The 21420-nt window shown below is 42.7% G+C and overlaps 1 protein-coding gene across 1 annotated transcript; it reads right to left on the bottom strand.

The window, feature by feature from the left end:
• Positions 1-324: 324 nt before the first annotated feature.
• LOC123755612 (mucin-17-like) lies at positions 325-17361 on the bottom strand. Its single transcript, XM_069340034.1, has 4 exons — positions 17348-17361; positions 7469-7551; positions 5875-5981; positions 325-2019 (listed from the first exon to the last, which is right to left on the bottom strand). The coding sequence occupies exons 1-4, from the start codon at positions 17359-17361 to the stop codon at positions 325-327; spliced, it is 1899 nt and encodes a 632-aa protein (XP_069196135.1).
• Positions 17362-21420: the final 4059 nt, after the last annotated feature.

Here is a 21420-nt window from a genome sequence, read left to right as displayed (position 1 = left end):
TGACAGGTTGAATATATTGGAAATAACGTTGTTAAAGCCGGAATAACCCGGTAAATTATGTAACTAATGTGTGTAAAAATTATGTAACTAATGTGTGTAAAAATTACACACATAACCTCTGGGCAAGGAGCGTTCACGTGGAACAGTAGCTTGTAATATTTTATTTTACGACGAATACGTTAAAAATGTTACGAGTTAATTAAAAATTTATAATCACTATAATACTTACGTTTATTTATGCATTATCAGTGACCAAAAAGGTGCCTTAAAGGTTGTTATGTAGCTAAATATTACAGCCATAAGAACGTTTAGTTAACTAACCTTTTATCGGCTCAGGTAATTTGGTCTTACACGGCAACGTGCCTCCACGTGTAGAGAAGTGGAGGCTTCCAGTGGTGTAGCCTCCACGTGTAGCGGAGTGGAGGCTGCCAGTGGTGTAGCCTCCACGTGTAGCGGAGTGGAGGCTGCCAGTGGTGTAGCCTCCACGTGTAGCGGAGTGGAGGCTTCCAGTGATGTAGCCTCCACGTGTAGCAGAGTGGAGGCTGCCAGTGGTGTAGCCTCCACGTGTAGCGGAGTGGAGGCTTCCAGTGGTGTAGCCTCCACGTGTAGCGGAGTGGAGGCTGCCAGTGGTGTAGCCTCCACGTGTAGCGGAGTGGAGGCTTCCAGTGGTGTAGCCTCCACGTGTAGCGGAGTGGAGGCTTCCAGTGGTGTAGCCTCCACGTGTAGCGGAGTGGAGGCTTCCAGTGGTGTAGCCTCCACGTGTAGCGGAGTGAAGGCTTCCAGTGGTGTAGCCTCCACGTGTAGCGGAGTGGAGGCTTCCAGTGGTGTAGCCTCGACGTGTAGCGGAGTGGAGGCTTCCGCTTCCAGTGGTGTAGCCTCGACAGGTAGCGGAGTGGAGGCTTCCAGTGGTGTAGCCTCCACGTGTAGCGGAGTGGAGGCTTCCAGTGGTGTAGCCTCGACGTGTAGCGGAGTGGAGGCTTCCAGTGGTGTAGCCCCAACGTGTAGCAGAGTGGAGGCTGCCAGTGGTGTAGCCTCCACGTGTAGCAGAGTGGAGGCTACCAGTGGTGTAGCCTCTACGTGTAGCGGAGTGGAGGCTTCCAGTTGTGTAGCCTCCACGTGTAGCAGAGTGGAGGCTGCCAGTGGTGTAGCCTCCACGTGTAGCGGAGTGGAGGCTACCAGTGGTGTAGCCTCCACGTGTAGCGGAGTGGAGGCTTCCAGTGGTGTAGCCTCCACGTGTAGCGGAGTGAAGGCTTCCAGTGGTGTAGCCTCCACGTGTAGCGGAGTGGAGGCTTCCAGTGGTGTAGCCTCGACGTGTAGCGGAGTGGAGGCTTCCAGTGGTGTAGCCTCGACGTGTAGCGGAGTGGAGGCTTCCAGTGGTGTAGCCTCCACGTGTAGCGGAGTGGAGGCTTCCAGTGGTGTAGCCTCCACGTGTAGCGGAGTGGAGGCTTCCAGTGATGTAGCCTCGACGTGTAGCGGAGTGGAGGCTTCCAGTGGTGTAGCCCCCACGTGTAGCAGAGTGGAGGCTGCCAGTGGTGTAGCCTCCACGTGTAGCAGAGTGGAGGCTACCAGTGGTGTAGCCTCTACGTGTAGCGGAGTGGAGGCTTCGAGTTGTGTAGCCTCCACGTGTAGCAGAGTGGAGGCTGCCAGTGGTGTAGCCTCCACGTGTAGCGGAGTGGAGGCTACCAGTGGTGTAGCCTCCACGTGTAGCGGAGTGGAGGCTACGAGTGGTGTAGCCTCCACGTGTAGCAGAGTGGAGGCTACCAGTGGTGTAGCCTCTACGTGTAGCGGAGTGGAGGCTACGAGTGGTGTAGCCTCCACGTGTGGCAGAGTGGAGGCTACCAGTGGTGTAGCCTCCACGTGTAGCGGAGTGGGGGCTACGAGTGGTGTAGCCTCCACGTGTAGCAGAGTGGAGGCTTCCAGTGGTGTAGCCTCCACGTGTAGCGGAGTGGAGGCTACGAGTGGTGTAGCCTCCACGTGTAGCAGAGTGGAGGCTACCAGAGACGGCTCCCTTGAGATGTTCTGTAAGACACAATCCCTTTCACTAGGCTAATTGGATTGCACCAATAGTTCCTCAGTGCCATCAACGCCGTTGCTCAACATAGACGTCCCGGCCGTCTTGTGGTTGCACAGAGCTCCGGGAACTGATAACCTCGTCCTTCCCTTCACAGTATTCACTCTACACCCGTCTCTGTGCACAGCGCCTTCGCAAAAGTGGTTCCTCATCGGCACTCGGTGAAGAATAATTTCTTTCTCTGCTGCTACCTGGAAGTTCATTCACGGTCTTGGTGGTTATTTGCTCTTCCTGATTGGCTTGTTAATCCAGTCATGTGCGCCACAAGTGGATTTTTTTTAGGTTCCCAGGACAAACTATGTATTTACAGTGCAGGTTCAGAATACATTTAGGAATTAACATAACACGATTCTGAATAAAGGAGTCAAAATGTCGTTGATCTGGAAACTGTAACCAACATGTCATTGTCCTGGCTTCACTATAGCATATACAAAGAGGTAGGTAATTTAGCGGGAGAGATCTGTGAGCCACTTTCCTTTTCAGTACGAGCCAGTGTGAACATTGTTTAAGAAACTATCATCAAACCAATATCCCAGAACACTGCAACTTCTTAGATAATCATTGATTCTAAAGGCTCGATTGAGCTATATAGTCGTAAGGGCTTAGTGCTTTCTCCTAATAATTACCTTAGGCCCGTATGTTTATCAACCTGTGTCTTAACAATCATGACAAGTGAAGATATTTGGCATTATGTTTCGCTGGTAAATAAGAGGCATAATATGCAATGCACAAAATGTTTAATTACGTAGGACAGTTTATTCAGGCAGACAGACAGACTTTTTCCAAAGTTGACCAAAAAATAGTACAGCTTTGGACTGGTGTCTCCTTACACACAGACGATAATGGTCCTGTCACTGTTGCAGAGCTGCAGTAACTCTCAGTCTTCAGTTCTCAGTCTTGTTGCAGCCTGCTTCCTTGCTCAGGCAGTGTACTTGCTTCATGTTGAAAGGTGCTTGCTTTATGTTGCAAGGTGCTTGATTCCTGTTGCAAGGAGTTTGATTCTTGTTGCAGTGAACTAGCTTTTTTCTTGAACTAGCTTTTTTCTTGAACTAGCTTTTTTCTTGAACTAGCTTCTAACTTCTAGCTTCTAAGAACTAGCTTCATGTTGCAGTGTACCACCCACCTTATTGTGTAGGTTCAGGTTTTTATAGCAATTGCAACTGATCCGGATCATTTTGAAGCACACCAAGGTCCTGTGTAAGAAAACTCAAGTCCTGTTGAAGGAAATCCATGTAAAGTTGAAGTGTGTCCGGGTTCTGATGAAATGTACCCAGGTTCAATTGACGAGTACCTATTCGAGTCCAGTTCAGGCGAATGAGATCTGGTTGAACCAAACCCGGGTTAATTTAAACCAGTTTACCTGATAGTGTTGAAAGGAAGCCGAACCCTTGTGATGTCTTGCTGGATTGAATGATTTAAAACTACTCTCCGACGCTCCTATGAAGTGTGGAAACGACTGAATCATTGATAGTAAAACGTGGGTTGGTAGGTCCGTAGACTTTGAGGTAGTTCTTGTCCTTCACACTTTGCTGTGAGGCGCCGCTCAATCAGCGTGTCATGCATGCAGCCGGCATGTACCAGGAACAGATATGTTGGGTCCCGGAAGATGGTGAGCTATTCCTGGCCAGGATGAAGCCAGATAGAACTCGGGTGGAGGGCCGTATTCTGACGTGGATATTGCAGTGTGGGTATTTTAGTAGGGAGTGTGTGTGTTGTCGTGTAGTTCTGTGTGGATGCTGTGGGCTGCGTGTGTGTGTGTGTGTGTGAGTGTGTAGATGCTGAAGGGTACACGGGGGTTGTGGATTTTGCGGAGTGTGTGTGTGTGTGTAAGTGCGTGTGTGTGTTTACTAGTTGTGTTTTTGCGGGGGTTGAGCTTTGCTCTTTCGGCCCGCCTCTCAACTGTCAATCAACTGTTTACTAACTACTTTTTTTTTTTTTTTTTTCTCCACACCACACACACACACACACACCCCAGGAAGCAGCCCGTGACAGCTGACTAACTCCCAGGTACCTATTTACTGCTAGGTAACAGGGGCACTTAGGGTGAAAGAAACTTTGCCCATTTGTTTCTGCCTCGTGCGGGAATCGAACCCGCGCCACAGAATTACGAGTCCTGCGCGCTATCCACCAGGCTACGAGGCCCCCATACCAGGCTACGAGGCCCCCATTATGTGTGTGTGTGTGTGTGTGTGTGTGTGTGTGTGTGTGTATGTGTGTGTGTGAGTGCGTGTGTGTGTGTGTGTGTGTGTGTGTGTGTGTGTGTGTGTGTGTGTGTGTGTGTGTGTGTGTGTGTGTGTGAGTGTGCGTGAGACACTTCAGTGATGTGATCATGACGAACTTTTAAACCTTGTTGGAAGACAGGAAATATTATCTGAACCTGCTACTTATGTGCATAAATATGTGTTATCAAGCAGTACATACCTATCAGTATTTAAAGGACTTCAGCTCTTGGCTTGAGCTCTTGGGACTCTGCCAGCTGTTAGTCATTTGACACGTTATCTCTCTATCCCTAGCCCCCCCCCCCCCCCACCGTGCTTTTTCTTATTTCTAGTTGTCAATTTATGGATTTATGGCTGGAGGCAGCCTTGACTTTTTCCCTGACTGGTTCGTTCCTCTTGCTTACTACCATTAAAATTAAGAATATTTTCCTCACAATCATTTCATGTATGATAATATGTTACGTTATTTCTCTGCAAAAGCATCTGTTTTCTGTTTGATCGATATCAATGAGTATTTTTTATGTCTGGAACATATTCCCTCTTTCGCATTCTAATGTCGTCTGTCTGTCTGTTGTAGGGGGATTAGTAGACTTATAGGTAGATATAGACTTATAGGATATAGACTTATAGGTAGATTATAGACTTATAGGACTTAAAGGTAGACTTATAGTCACCTAGATGGTCACGCTTGGATGAGCTTGTACAATCGTGTTTCAACTCCAAACTCCCATAATTGGAAATATTCATTAGACAATGGTACTAGAACAATGAATGGGGTTGAAGACTCCTCTCTGGGCACCCCAGAACCCCATCACTTTGCCATGATTTTATTGTATGTTAAAGTTCATGTTTTCTTCAACCGCTTCTATATACGTCTAACCCATAACACATATTTGCAACACTAACATTGACGAAATTATTTCTGGTATTTCTGTGACTGATCTGTGTCCAGAGAGCATGCCAACATCTGTGCTCAACACCTCCATACCTCTCCTGTGTTTTTTTCTACCACATATGTTGATAGCAATCCTCAATCAACGCTTCTGTTGTTTGTGCCAACATAATCAGGTATGGAGAACAATTAGTTACTCGTGTAGCAAACTGTGCACTCTTGTACAGAGTTGAAGTACAGCGATTAGCCGGGACATTATACAATGATTAGTCTGGACATTATACAATGATTAGTCTGGACATTATACAATGATTAGTCTGGACATTATACAAAGATTAGTCTGGACATTATACAATGATTAGTCTGGACATTATACAATGATTAGTCTGGACATTATACAAAGATTAGTCTGGACATTATACAATGATTAGTCTGGACATTATACAAAGATTAGTCTGGACATTATACAATGATTAGTCTGGACATTATACAATGATTAGTCTGGACATTATACAATGATTAGTCTGGACATTATACAATGATTAGTCTGGACATTATACAATGATTAGTCTGGACATTATACAATGATTAGTCTGGACATTATACAATGATTAGTCTGGACATTGAACAATGATTATCCCGGACACTGGTTGACTCATCACTGGATTAACCAGGTGATGAACACTATTTACCATATTAACATAACTGACGGCTAGCGTCATCAAATGTCTCAGACGTTCACAGTTAATACGTCCTTCGTGTATAACTTTCACAAGACTATTTAACACTGATTTTTCACCTGAAATGCGAGACAGGTTTAACAGACAGGACTGCAGACTTACAACTGTCTCAACGTCGAGGACCGTAACACAGCCGTTCCCCGTGACATACGGTAACCTGAATCACCATATGTCGTGTTAATACACGTGGGAACGTATCAACAGGCAACTGTTCACTGACAAATTCGATGGTGCTGACTCGCAAGATGTTCTGACCGCCGGCCAAGATGATATCTTAATTGATTATCCCGATATTGTCGAACTGGATATTTCAGACCACAGATAAATTTCAGAATCTTGGTCTGAACTTGCCCGCAGTGCATTCCTCAGCCAGAGGGAGTCTGGCTGAGGAAGTCTTGCTCAGGGAATCTTATCTGAGTGGAGTCTTAGAGGAAGTCTTATCTGCTTTCCTAGGAAATAAAACTGAATATATTTTTGTTTTCATCCTCCTACACTTTGAATAACCCTGGCTGTCCTACAAAGCCGATTCTCTCATGAGTGGTGTATATATTCACGGACCACACACACACACACACACACACACACACACACACACACACATACACACACACACACACACACACACACACACACACACACACACACACACACACACACACACACACACACACACACACATACACACGCACACACACGCACACACACACAGTGTCCATTTCAGTGTCAGAGTAGTTAGTAAATGGAATGCATTAGGCAGTGATGTGGTGGAGGCTGACTCCATACACAATATCAAATGTAGATTTGACAGAGCCCAATAGGCTCAGGAGTCTGTACACCAGTTGATTGTCAGTTGAGAGGCGGGACTAAAGAGCCAGAGCTCAACCCCCGCAAGCACAAACAAGTGAGTATAGATGAGTACACCCACACACACACACACACACACACACACACCAGTGGACATATCCGTGAGAAGTGTTCAACATCGCCTCATTGAACATAGCTCATACATCTCTGCTGCCCTTCACAGCCTCCCAGATAACACGAGGAGTCGCTTTAACAATATTTCCTTCTCCTTGATGCTACTCATGCCGCGCATCTCCTCTATAAAATTCTGTTTTCTGAATACTTATTCTTCTGTTTTTTTGTATTAACGTACTTAAAAACATGCTTGCTTATACAGCTATCATAAACTACATGATGGGTTAGGTAGTTTGTGTCAAGAGCTGTTTATGTGATACTAAAGATCTCCATCTTGTTGGAGGATTAGTCATAGAGCGACATGTAAACACACGTCTGGAATAATGTACCATTTTTTCCCCAAAAATTCTGTGCTTTCACAATTCTTCTGATACATTTATCTACAGAAAATAAAATGTCTGTCTCTCTTTCTTCTTATCTGTCAGTCTGTCCAAGGTAGAAGGCAAGACACTTGGGGCTAGCTTCGTCCACTTTTTCACGGTAATTGATGATGGGTACGTGCCCAACATGGGCGGATTACATTTGACATCATTGAAAAGCAGGCTTCATGACTCGGTGTCAAAGCTACCTCCACGACGAATCTTGCTATAGCACTCTGCTTGGCTTCTGATTTGTTCTTGCCATGTTGTAAACCATGATGCACTGCTCAGGCTAAAATTAAAAACAAATTAAATCATAATAATTTCTTTTTAAAGGATGAATAAACTTTGACGTCATATTTTCCCTTAGACTATCTGGACTAACGTTAACGAGACGTGTGGTGGTCTTCGTTAATATAGTATCGACTGTGTGAAGTGGTCTTATTGTCTTAATAGCAATAATATGATGAACAACTCTGTGTGGAGCAGTGAATGCTTACATACGACTGGTTGTTCTGAGAGAGAGAGAAAGAGACTTGGAGAAAGAGAGAGAGAGAGAGAGAGAGAGAGAGAGAGAGAGAGAGAGAGAGAGAGAGAGAGACAGACAGAGAAAGAGAGAGAGAGAGAGAGAGAGAGAGAGAGAGACAGACAGAGAAAGAGAGAGAGAGAGAGAGAGAGAGAGAGACAGACAGAGAAAGAGAGAGAGAGAGAGAGAGAGAGAGAGAGAGAGAGAGAGAGAGAGAGAGAGAGAGAGAGAGAGAGAGAGAGAGAGAGAGAGAGAGAGAGAGGAAGGGAGGGAAGAGACTGTTTGTGAGTGAGACAAACAGACAGCCCCTTTCATCGCCTGATAACCCATCTGGTAAACAAATGATTACAAATAAAATACATGCGATAAATAATATAATTAAGACCACAGGATAGATACAGTAACTGCAGTTACTTTATTATACAACCTTCAGAGGGTCTGAAGGTTGTATAATGCCTGCTGCATGGATATTCAATAATGTAGTGTGTGAGATAATGAGCCAGTTCCTGCTGGCAGTATTACACCTGGAGAGCCCAGGAGTGAGATATTGTCCACCTGTTCCCACCTGCCACAATTAGCGACCCCTAACCTGATCATAGCAATAACTATATCACACAGTCTGGAGAACATTATGTGCGTCAAATTATATATATATATATATATATATATATATATATATATATAAATATGTATATATATATATATATATATATATATACATATATATATATATATATATATATATATATATATATATATATATGTATATATATATATATATATATATATATATATATATATATATATATATATTATATATATATATATATATATATATATATATATATATATATATATATATATATATATATATATATGTCGTACCTAGTAGCCAGAACTCACTTTTTGGCCTACTATTCAAGGCCCGATTTGCCTAATAAGCCAAGTTTTCCTGAATTAATATATTTTTTCTAATTTTTTTCTTATGAAATGATAAAGCTACCCATTTCTTTATGTATGAGGTCAATTTTTTTTATTGGAGTTAAAATTAACGTAGATATATGACCGAACCTAACCAACCCTACCTAACCTAACCTAACCTATCTTTATAGGTTAGGTTTGGTTAGGTAGCCGAAAAAGTTAGGTTAGGTTAGGTTAGGTAGGTTAGGTAGTCGAAAAACAATTAATTCATGAAAACTTGGCTTATTAGGCAAATCGGGCCTTGAATAGTAGGCCAAAAAGTGAGTTCTGGCTACTAGGTACGACATATATATATATATATATATATATATATATATATATATATATATATATATATATATATATATATATATATATATATATATATATATTATTAAATATGACCGAAAAAGTAAGATTAATAATTCTAACACGAATTTTCTCAATCTTCCGTACATTACGCTTCACTGTTGGAGGTAAATCAAAAATCACTTCTCCAAAATTCATTTTTATTTCTAGTCTGACGCGACACGGGCGCGTTTCGTAAAACTTATTACAATTTCAAAGACTTCACAAATACACAACTGATTAGAACGTATCTCTGATTTTATATCTACATTTGAGTGAGGTGGGAAGGGTGATGTGGCATTAACACAAGACAGAACAGGAGGGGATATTAATAGGGTATTAAAAGTATCAACACAAGACAGAACAGAAACAATAAAACCAGAAAAACGGCCAGCCTACTCATGAGAAACTCTCCAGACACAAAACAGAACGCTTTAAAAGAGACTAATGTCGTCTATGCCTTCAAATGCCCACTTGGGGACTGTAAGCTCCAAAAAACCCAGTATATAGGCAAGACAACAACATCTCTTTCTAGGCGTTTAACGATGCATAAGCAACAGGGCTCCATTAAGGAACATATAATCTCTTCCCATAACCAAACCATCGCCAGAGAAATCCTAGTAAACAACACAGAAATCATCGATAGATACAGCGATAGCAGGCGGCTTGACGTTTGCGAGGCACTACACATCAAGAAGTCAACACCAGCAATCAACAGCCAATTATTGCACAACTATATTCTACCCACCTCAAGACTCCGCTCCAATATAGAAGCATCAAGAAATATGGACCAATAGGCTTTCTACAAACACTTCTATTCAATACCCATTGTTTCTGTTCTGTCTTGTGTTGATACTTTTAATACCCTATTAATATCCCCTCCTGTTCTGTCTTGTGTTAATGCCACATCACCCTTCCCACCTCACTCAAATGTAGATATAAAATCAGAGATACGTTCTAATCAGTTGTGTATTTGTGAAGTCTTTGAAAATGTAATAAGTTTTACGAAACGCGCCCGTGTCGCGTCAGACTAGAAATAAAAATGAATTTTGGAGAAGTGATTTTTGATTTACCTCCAACAGTGAAGCGTAATGTACGAAAGATTGAGAAAATTCGTGTTAGAATTATTAATCTTACTTTTTCGGTCATATTTAATAATATATGTCTACAGGAAAGACTGCTACCAAAATATTCTAATATATATATATATATATATATATATATATATATATATATATATATATATATTATATATATGTATATATATATATATATATATATAATATATATACATATTATATATATATGTATATATATATATATATATATATATATAATATACTTGGGGTACCATCTTTGGTGGAATTGTAGGGACCCATAGCCTCGAAGAAGGGAACACAGAGCATTCAGAGAAATAATTGCCATATAACTCTGAATACGTATGAGTGATGTCTTACTCCTAGGTACCTATTTACTCCTAGGTGAACAGGTGCATCAAGATGAAAGAAACTTTGCCAATTTCTTTCCGCCTTAGCCGGGAATTGAAGCCGAGCCAGTAGGACTATGACCCCCGAGCGCTATCCACTCAACCGCGAGGCCCCCCGTGTGTGTGTGTGTGTGTGTGTGTGTGTGTGTGTGTGTGTGTACTCACCTAATTGTGCTTACAGGGGTTGAGCTCTGCTCTTTCCGCCCGCCTCTCAACTGTCAATCAATCAACTGTTACTAACTGCTAACTTATTTTTTTCCCCCACCAACTCATGTACACACACACACACACACACATCTAGGAAGCAACCCGTAACAGCTGTCTAACTCCCAGGTACCTATTTACTGCTAGGTAACAGGTCATCAGGGTGAAAGAAACTCTGACCATATGTCTCTGCCGACGCCGGGAATCGAACCCGGGCCACAGGATTACGAGTCCCCGTGCGCTGTCCACTCAGCTAACAGTCCCCTTAGTGTGTGTCTGTGTGTGTTGTTCGTGAGTGTGTGTGTGTGTGTGTATATAATGGTATCAGATCGAAACAAATTATAGCTTGTTCAAGTGCTTTCAGGCTTTTGAGAGTCTGTAATATCCTCTACTATCAGATCTGAATGATTGTAGAGTTATCAAAAGTAGGAGGATGAAAATTCTACGGTGATTACACTTCTCGTTTCAATACAAACTCAAAAAATTTCCTCATCCCTCTTTCTTGAGGTTATCTTGAGATGATTTCGGGGCTTTAGTGTCCCCGCGGCCCGGTCCTCGACCAGGCCTCCACCCCCGAAGAAGCTGCCCGGGACAGCTGACTAACACCCAGGTACCTATTTTACTGCTAGGTAACAGGGGCATAGGGTGAAAGAAACTGCCCATTGTTTCTCGCTGGCGCCTGGGATTGAACCCAGGACCATAGGTTCACAAGTCCAGCGTGCTGTCCGCTCGGCCGACCGGCTCTATGCTGCTGAAAACTAACATTTTTGTCAACAGCTTTGCATCATTCAAGAATTTTGACACGAAATCTTCTTCTGTCAGGTCAGTGGCATAGACACGGAAATATTCTTTATTATAGTGTCATATCGCCCCAAACTGTCAGAATCAAGCTGACCCAATTAACCTATCGAAACTGATATTAATTATCAACAGAAAGCATCAATAATTCGGTGCTTTTATATTGCATAAAACAGCCGCAAATTTTACGGTGCTTGCGATTGCGTAAAAAATTTCGTAATTCCGATTGCGTTCGGCAAGAGGATGAGTTGCTTTAGGGAACATTATGTACACTCGTGTAGGCGATGAGTCACAATAACGTGGCTAAAGTATGTTGACCAGACCACACACTAGAAGGTGAAGGGACGACGACGTTTCGGTCCGTCCTGGACCATTCTCAAGTCGATTGTCTTGAGAATGGTCCAGGATGGACCGAAACGTCGTCGTCCCTTCACCTTCTAGTGTGGTTTGGTCAACGACACTCGTGTAGATTTCCTATATTGCGGCAGTAATAATTATAATAATAAAATACAGAGTAATCTTTATTAAATAGACGATAATTGAGTATTTCTTAAATAATAATTATTAAAAGCCAATAACAGTAAATACAAATTATGTTCAAACTAAATTTTGTTATTTTTAATAATCAATAATAGTTATTAAATAAACACTAATAAACACTATTCCAATATTATCGAGGTTTTTCCCTAATATTTCCAAGACGAGTAGAAATTCTGCTTTCTCCCAGCTCTTTAGAGACATCTGTCCCTCGATTAAATCCTTTGGGGGGAATCTGATTCCTTTGACAACCATGCCTTCTGTCTCTTTGATTTCGTATTGGCGTCTTGGATCATAGCTAGAAATTAAGAAAGAAATCTGGACCCCGTTGTGATAGAGGCAGATACAAGAGCTTATTTCTCTTGAGTCCAAAAGCACTATTAGGTAAAGAGTATCAGCCAAGCGCACACACACACACACACACACACACACACACACACACACACACACACACACACACACACACACACACACCTACACACACACACACACACACACACACACACACACACACACACACACACACACACACACACACACACACATACACACACACAAACACACACACACACACACACACACACACACACACACACACACACACACACACACACACACACACACACACACACACACGTGACCTGCAGCTTAAACAGGCGGAAAATTAATTAAGAGATTGTTAAAGACTTGTGAATAATTATCCTGGCGGCCATGATGGTGGTGGAACACAAATGATGACTTATTTGTCAGCTGGTGTTTGTTTACGTGGGTCAGCTGGTGTTTGTTTACGTGGGTCAGCTGGTGTTTGTTTACGTGGGTCAGCTGGTGTTTGTTTACGTGGGTCAGCTGGTGTTTGTTTACGTGGGTCAGCTGGTGTTTGTTTACGTGGGTCAGCTGGTGTTTGTTTACGTGGGTCAGCTGGGGTTTGTTTACGTGGGTCAGCTGATGTTTGTTTACGTGGGTCAGCTGGGGTTTGTTTACGTGGGTCAGCTGGTGTTTGTTTACGTGGGTCAGCTGATGTTTGTTTACGTGGGTCAGCTGGGGTTTGTTTACGTGGGTCAGCTGGGGTTTGTTTACGTGGGTCAGCTGGGGTTTGTTTACGTGGGTCAGCTGGTGTTTGTTTACGTGGGTCAGCTGGGGTTTGTTTACGTGGGTCAGCTGGGGTTTGTTTACGTGGGTCAGCTGGGGTTTGTTTACGTGGGTCAGCTGGTGTTTGTTTACGTGGGTCAGCTGGGGTTTGTTTACGTGGGTAAGCTGGTGTTTGTTTACGTGGGTCAGCTGGGGTTTGTTTACGTGGGTCAGCTGGGGTTTGTTTACGTGGGTCAGCTGGTGTTTGTTTACGTGGGTCAGCTGGGGTTTGTTTACGTGGGTCAGCTGATGTTTACGTGGGTCAGCTGATGTTTGTTTACGTGGGTCAGCTGGGGTTTGTTTACGTGGGTCAGCTGGTGTTTGTTTACGTGGGTCAGCTGGGGTTTGTTTACGTGGGTCAGCTGATGTTTGTTTACGTGGGTCAGCTGGTGTTTGTTTACGTGGGTCAGCTGGTGTTTGTTTACGTGGGTCAGCTGGTGTTTGTTTACGTGGGTCAGCTGATGTTTGTTTACGTGGGTCAGCTGATGTTTGTTTACGTGGGTCAGCTGATGTTTGTTTACGTGGGTCAGCTGGGGTTTGTTTACGTGGGTCAGCTGGTGTTTGTTTACGTGGGTCAGCTGGGGTTTGTTTACGTGGGTCAGCTGATGTTTGTTTACGTGGGTCAGCTGGTGTTTGTTTACGTGGGTCAGCTGATGTTTGTTTACGTGGGTCAGATGATGATTGTTTATATTTATCATCCGAGGCCTCTTGTGTCTTATGCATTTTACATGTTTCAACTGATTTATAGTTATGTATATCAGCTGTGTTTTGATTATGCACATTAATCGATATTTTCATGTGTTACCTAATTCCATATTTGATGTCATTTCTTATATGCAAATATGTATCATCTGATGTTTGCTATAATGTTTGCTATATTCTGTGATGTTCAAACACATATGTGTTTAGTTGATGTTTGGTTTCGGCAGTTTGCAAGTAGAAGGTTGTTAATGAAAAGAGGTGATTGTCGGTGTTACCATTTGATTGTTGGTGTAAACATTTGATTGTTAGTGTAAACAAAATATTACTATTGTGACAACACTTAATGTATAAATTGCTTTGTTAATTAGTTTCAAGAAATATTCTATTTGAGTTCGTGTGTACTCACCTAATTGTACTCACCTAATTGTGCTTGCAGGGGTTGAGCTTTGGCTCTTTGGTCCCGCTTCTCAACTGTCAATCAACAGGTGTACAGGTTCCTGAGCCTATTGGGCTCTATCATATCTACATTTGAAACTGTGTATGGAGTCAGCCTCCACCACATCACTTCCTAGTGCATTCCATTTACTAACTACTCTGACACTGGAAAAGTTCTTTCTAACGTCTCTGTGGCTCATCTGGGTACTAAGTTTCCACCTGTGTCCCCTTGTTCGTGTCCCACCCGTGCTGAAGAGTTTGTCTTTGTCCACCCTGTCAATTCCCCTGAGAATTTTGTAGGTGGTTATCATGTCTCCTCTTACTCTTCTGTTTTCCAGGGATGTGAGGTTTAGCTTCTTTAGCCTTTCCTCGTAGCTCATTCCTCGCATTTCCGGGACGAGCCTGATGGCATACCGCTGAATCTTCTCTAACTTTGTCTTGTGTTTAACTAGTATGGACTCCAGGCTGGAGCTGCATACTCCAGGATTGGTCTTACATAAGTGGTATACAGGGTCCTGCGTGTGTTTCAAAACACACGCAATTTTTAATATTGTTCGATCTCTCCTGTTTTTGTCATCGCTGTGAGTGTGTGTGTGTGTGTGTGTGTGCGTGTGTGTGTGTGTGTGTGTGTGTTTACTAGTTGTGTTTTGCGGGGGTTGAGCTTTGCTCTTTCGGCCCGCCTCTCAACTGTCAATCAACTGTTTACTAACTACTTTTTTTTCCCCACACCACACACACACACCCCAGGAAGCAGCCCGTGACAGCTGACTAACTCCCAGGTACCTATTTACTGCTAGGTAACAGGGGCACTTAGGGTGAAAGAATCTTTGCCCATTTGTTTCTGCCTCGTGCGGGAATCGAACCCGCGCCACAGAATTACGAGTCCTGCGCGCTATCCACCAGGCTACGAGGCCCCGTGTGTGTGTGTGTGTGTGTGTGTGTGGCTTACAGCAGATGGTTGAGCCTGTTCCATTTGATGTTAGATTTTGTGAGTCGCTAATTAATACAGTGGGCTATCACGGCTTTTTATCAGTGTCCTGTACAAGTTCAAGTTCAAGTATGTTTATTGAGATAAGCAATAAATACATCTCAAAGGGATAGAGCAGCTTAGGCTATTTCTACCCCCCAGGTGTCCTGTATATGTATCTGGAACATGTATCCTGTATGTATGTGTATCCTGCCTGTGTATCCTAGCTTCGTATCACCTAAGCAATTATCTGCCTCAGTGGTCTCTCTCTGAACAGACGCTACGTGGCGCTGGTAGAGAAATATCTGAAATAAATTTCCGATTATTGAGTTCTAAAAATCTATCAGTTTTTCACGCACATATTTTCCAGGAGTTGGAGTAGAAATACTTTGACAAAAATTGAGAATGTCCTTCCTTGCATCATAAGCCGTAATGGATTACATTTAGAAATATTTAATTTTGTAACGGGGGGAGTCTTCATTGCATCCATTAACTAATGGGTTTATTATCTATTTATATATATATATATATATATATATATATATATATATATATATATATATATATATATATATATATATATATATATATATATATATATATATACACACACAATAGTCGCCTGCATCAGACATCATTAGAACTGGATACCCGTCAACAACTGTACTCATTACCATGGATAGGTTGTTATCCCGCTCTAACTGCCTCGTTAATGCCGTTAAAGTTATTTACTCAAGTGCGGTCACCTCGCTTCTTCCAACAAACAGCTTTGATGTCTGATCTGCAAAGCCAATAAAGCCATTCACGCAGAATACTGTAATTAAGGGTTTTATGAGCCAATCAGCGACCGCCTTGAGTGGTTTAGTTTGGCTAGTTAGCGTCGAACGAGGGAGTCAGAGCGGCTGAAAGTTATGGTCATTACACCGAGACGCTAATTGCTCGTTAGGTTAGTAATTACCGGTTATTTTGATGCTTGAAATAACGCGAGATTGTGGTGGCTATTGAGTAGATAAAAGTCACTTACGTGTTGAGAGGTTTTATGGTTTCGCTCCGACTGTTGTAAGGGAGGTTATCTTATTCAGCTTAGTCAGGAGGAGGAGATATCCTTACTCAGGTGAAAGGATATCTTACTCAGCTTACTCAGGGGAGAAGGTATCCACCCCTGATATCACACAGCTGACGTTGTGTCATGCTTACTGAGTAGGTTGAATCCCAGAGCCGCTGAGGGTGGAATGCTCACTCAGTGGCCCGGTTCTGTACCACAGTGCGGTGTTGCCACATCGTGGTTACAACAGTTGGTGCGAACCATTTCCCGCCACACCGCTCCGTCAAGGGTGTGCCGCTCTACCCTCCGAAACCAGCCCCCCCCCCCCCCGTCCTCTCGAGCGTCTACAACGTCACTAAACTGATGTACTAAATAGCCCGAACCTAACCTAACGGAGCCCCCCCCCCCCAAGGAATAGAAAACGGGACGTCAAGTCAATTTAGCGGTCCACAGAGGTTTGACCTTAAACAGCTATAGCTGCATCAAACGAACAATTAGCCCCCGTTGCACATGCCCGAGCTAATCACCGTATCGTACATAACAGCATTTCATTCCCCTGCAACACTCGGGGCCACGAACTACCGGCCACATGGATAGTATAGCCAGCCGCTCTACCTACTGAGCCATCAACATCTCGAAGCTACCCTCTGGAGAGCTACCTTCTAGTGGATATAGAGAGAGACAGCAAAATAGAGAGATATCTAGAGAGATAGCTAGACTGAGAGATGGTTATCGGGAGATCTAGAGAGCTCAATAGATAGCAAGTTCGATAGAGTTAGATAGATTTAGACACTCATTTTGTGAGCATTCATGTTCCGAGCACCCATTCTTGTGAGCGCCCATTCTTGTGAGCGCCCATTCTTGTGAGCGCCCATTCTTGTGAGCGCCCATTCGTGTGAGCGCCCATCATCCAGGCACACCGAGCTATAAACTCTCCTAAATAACACAGTACCTGTAAACCTTCATCGTGGATAATGCTGAATAAACCCTGAGTAAACCCGACAACCCCTCCCCCCCCCCCCACAACCCCCCCCCCTTCCCACCATCCATGCTAATATGATCAGCCCTCGACGGTAAGGTGATAACTCAGTTATCGCCTGATGAACAGTCTTCACTCCCAATAGCTGCAATGCGCCAGCTGCAACACGACTATTGCAACCCATCTACTACAACACATCTACTACAACACATCTACTACAACACATCTACTACAACACATCTACTACAACACATCTACTGCAACACATCTACTGCAACACACCTACTGCAACACATCTACTGCAACACATCTACTGCAACCCATCTACTGCAACCCATCTACTGCAACACATCTACTGCAACACATCTACTGCAACACATCTACTGCAACACATCTACTACAACACATCTACTGCAACACATCTACTGCAACACATCTACTGCAACACATCTACTACAACACATCTACTGCAACACATCTACTACAACACATCTACTACAACACATCTACTACAACACACCTACTGCAACACATCTACTACAACACATCTACTACAACACATCTACTACAACACATCTACTACAACACATCTACTACAACACATCTACTACAACACATCTACTGCAACACATCTACTGCAACACATCTACTGCAACACATCTACTACAACACATCTACTGCAACACATCTACTTCAACCCATCTACTACAACACATCTACTGCAACACATCTACTGCAACACATCTACTGCAACACATCTACTGCAACACATCTACTACAACACACCTACTGCAACACATCTACTGCAACACATCTACTACAACACATCTACTGCAACACATCTACTGCAACACATCTACTACAACACATCTACTACAACACACCTACTACAACACATCTACTGCAACACATCTACTACAACACATCTACTACAACACACCTACTACAACACATCTACTACAACACACTTACCGCAACGCGACTGCTACGGCATTGTATAAGTCTAAATATTCGTGTCACACAAAGAAACATCAGTTCTTAGCCACTTGGATCGAGGAAAACCAATAGGTTTCTGGTTCTTGGTGTTATTGTGATGACAATTAGCTATATGTGATTAATTTGACTTGTGACATTTGAACGTCCGTTTATCTTTGACATTTTTTTTTTTTGCAATTTTTTTTATTAATTTTTTGTGTGGACTTTTTAGTATACTGACATATGTATATGTTTGCATATGACATATGCATATGTATATGTATATTTAGTATACTGACATATGTATATGTTTGCATATGATATATGCATATGTATATGTATATTTAGTATACTGACATATGTATGACATAGACATTTAGTATATGACAATATGACTAGAACATAAGAACAAAGGCAACTGCAGAAGTCATATTGGCCCATACGAGGCAGCTCCTAGCTATGACCACCTAATCCCACTCATATACATGTCCAACCCACGCTTGAAACAATCGTCCAATCCATGCTTGAAACAATCCTCCAATCCACGCTTGAAACAATCGTCCAATCCACGCTTGAAACAATCGTCCAACCCACGCTTGAAACAATCGTCCAATCCACGCTTGAAACAATCGTCCAATCCACGCTTGAAACAATCGTCCAATCCACGCTTGAAACAATCGTCCAATCCACGCTTGAAACAATCGTCCAATCCACGCTTGAAACAATCGGCCAACCCACGCTTGAAACAATCGTCCAATCCACGCTTGAAACAATCGTCCAATCCACGCTTGAAACAATCGTCCAATCCACGCTTGAAACAATCGTCCAATCCACGCTTGAAACAATCGTCCAATCCACGCTTGAAACAATCGTCCAATCCACGCTTGAAACAATCGTCCAATCCACGCTTGAAACAATCGTCCAATCCACGCTTGAAACAATCGTCCAATCCACGCTTGAAACAATCGTCCAATCCACGCTTGAAACAATCGTCCAACCCACGCTTGAAACAATCGTCCAACCCACGCTTGAAACAATCGTCCAACCCACGCTTGAAACACTCGGCCACACTGACTGTACAAAAGTATGGAAGTTGTCTGACCCTAGAGCCAAGAGTCAGATTCTTGTGAAAAAAATATGTGCCCATCTGTGCCCAAAATGGTCACCGAGAGCTGCCGGGTATCGAGTTAAGGGCCAGATGACTTCCAATACTTTTGTACAGTCAGTGTGGCCGAGTGGTTATAGTACTGGACACGCCATGGGTCATGGAGGCCCAGGCTGACCGGGTTCGAATCCTTCAGGGGTCAAGAGTTTTCTGATGCATGTTGGCTTGGGGACCATTCAACCTTGAAACACACACACACACACACATATAGAGACCCGGGCGGTGCCGTTGTGATCAGTTATTAACCAGAAAATAGTTTCCCTTGTGTAAGTTGGAGAGATTTAGGAAAAAATAACAATGAAAGTTTCCTTGTTACAGAATACGTAGGTTTAAAATAAACCACAATAGAGTAATTGTCATTTTTAAAACAATGCTTGAATAAGGAAGCGACTTCGGCTATTTTATTCCGACATTTTCAATATAATTCTGTATACTTATAATAATATTAATTCCAATAATAATAATAATAATAGAAATAATAATAAAATATCAATGATAGTAATAATTAAAATAATAATATAATAAAAACCTATAATAACAAAACACAAAAGGTAATGAAACATGTGAAAATAATAATATACCGATATATATGATAACTGTAAAAAAACAGCATTGAAATATGTTTCATATTCGATCGAGGGGTAAATTAATTTACAATATTTTGTAAATTGCAAACTCGTTGACAAATAATTTAGAAGTTAATTACAATTTTATTTCATGATTGTATTCAGTATTGAATGTGGTGTTGGTGGTGGAATGTGAGATGGAGTTGTTGGAGTGTCATGTGGAGTGTTAGGTGGTAGTGGTGGAGTGGAGAGTGGAGGTGATGGAGTGTTAGGTGGTAGTGGTGGAGTGGAGAGTGGAGGTGATGGAGTGTGTGTGGAGGAGGAGGTGAAGGTGGTGGAGTGGAAGATGTAGATGGCTTAGTAGAAAGTGGAGATGATGGTAGAGTATAGTGAGTATAGTGTATAGAGAACAGGTTGAGGTCCTTACTAGTTGAGCACTGGTAGTAGACTCAGTAGAACTCCTGGTTGAGTTTTTAGAGCTCCAGGTTGAATAGCTCTTGTCCTATCGTGGCCGAGTGGGTTAGGCCAAGTATCTGGTATTCACCAAAACGCTGGTTCGACTCCCCCACATAGTTCCAAATGATGTTCACATTGTTATCTCGAGCAAGTATTATTTCTTATAAGTAAATATGAGTGTGTAATCTAACGTATCCTCATGCCTGCCCAATAACCTCTACCCACCAAGTCTTGCCAGTGAGTTACATTCGAGATTACTAATCATTCGAATGCAATCTGGAGAATCGAGATTACCAGCATCCGAATCATCCATTATCAGCATCCGAGTCTTCACCCTTCAACAGCACAAGAAGATCTACAATCGACTTGAGAATGGTCCAGGACGGACCGAAACGTCGTCGTCCCTTCACATTCTAGTGTGTGGTCTGGTCATCACAGGAAGATCTAGCCGTAATGTGATGAGTGATGGGCCTCAAGGAAGATGATATTCATCTTGTGTGAGTATAAAGGTCGCATGAATCAACGAAGTGTTTTATGGGTTTAGTGAGGTCTTCTAGGTCTCGTTGCTTGCACTCTGAGGCGTCCTTACAAGATTTGTGACGATCTATGGAAATTATATTCATCTTGTATTATCATCTTATCGGAGTGATTAGAAATTATTTTTGTTCTACAATTCATACCGTACGGTTAATAAAACTGAGCTGCCTCGTATGGGCCAATAGGAGCTGCTTCGTATGGACCAACAGGAGCTGCCTCGTATGGACCAACAGGAGCTGCCTCGTATGGACCAACAGGAGCTGCCTCGTATGGACCAACAGGAGCTGCTTCGTATGGACCAACAGGAGCTGCCTCGTATGGACCAACAGGAGCTTCCTCGTATGGAC

Source organism: Procambarus clarkii, chromosome 43 (genome assembly GCF_040958095.1).
Source record: "Procambarus clarkii isolate CNS0578487 chromosome 43, FALCON_Pclarkii_2.0, whole genome shotgun sequence".
NCBI classification, from domain to species: Eukaryota; Metazoa; Arthropoda; class Malacostraca; order Decapoda; family Cambaridae; genus Procambarus; species Procambarus clarkii.
The sequence above is the reverse complement of the archived record's forward strand: the minus strand, read 5'-3'. Positions and strand labels throughout refer to the sequence as shown.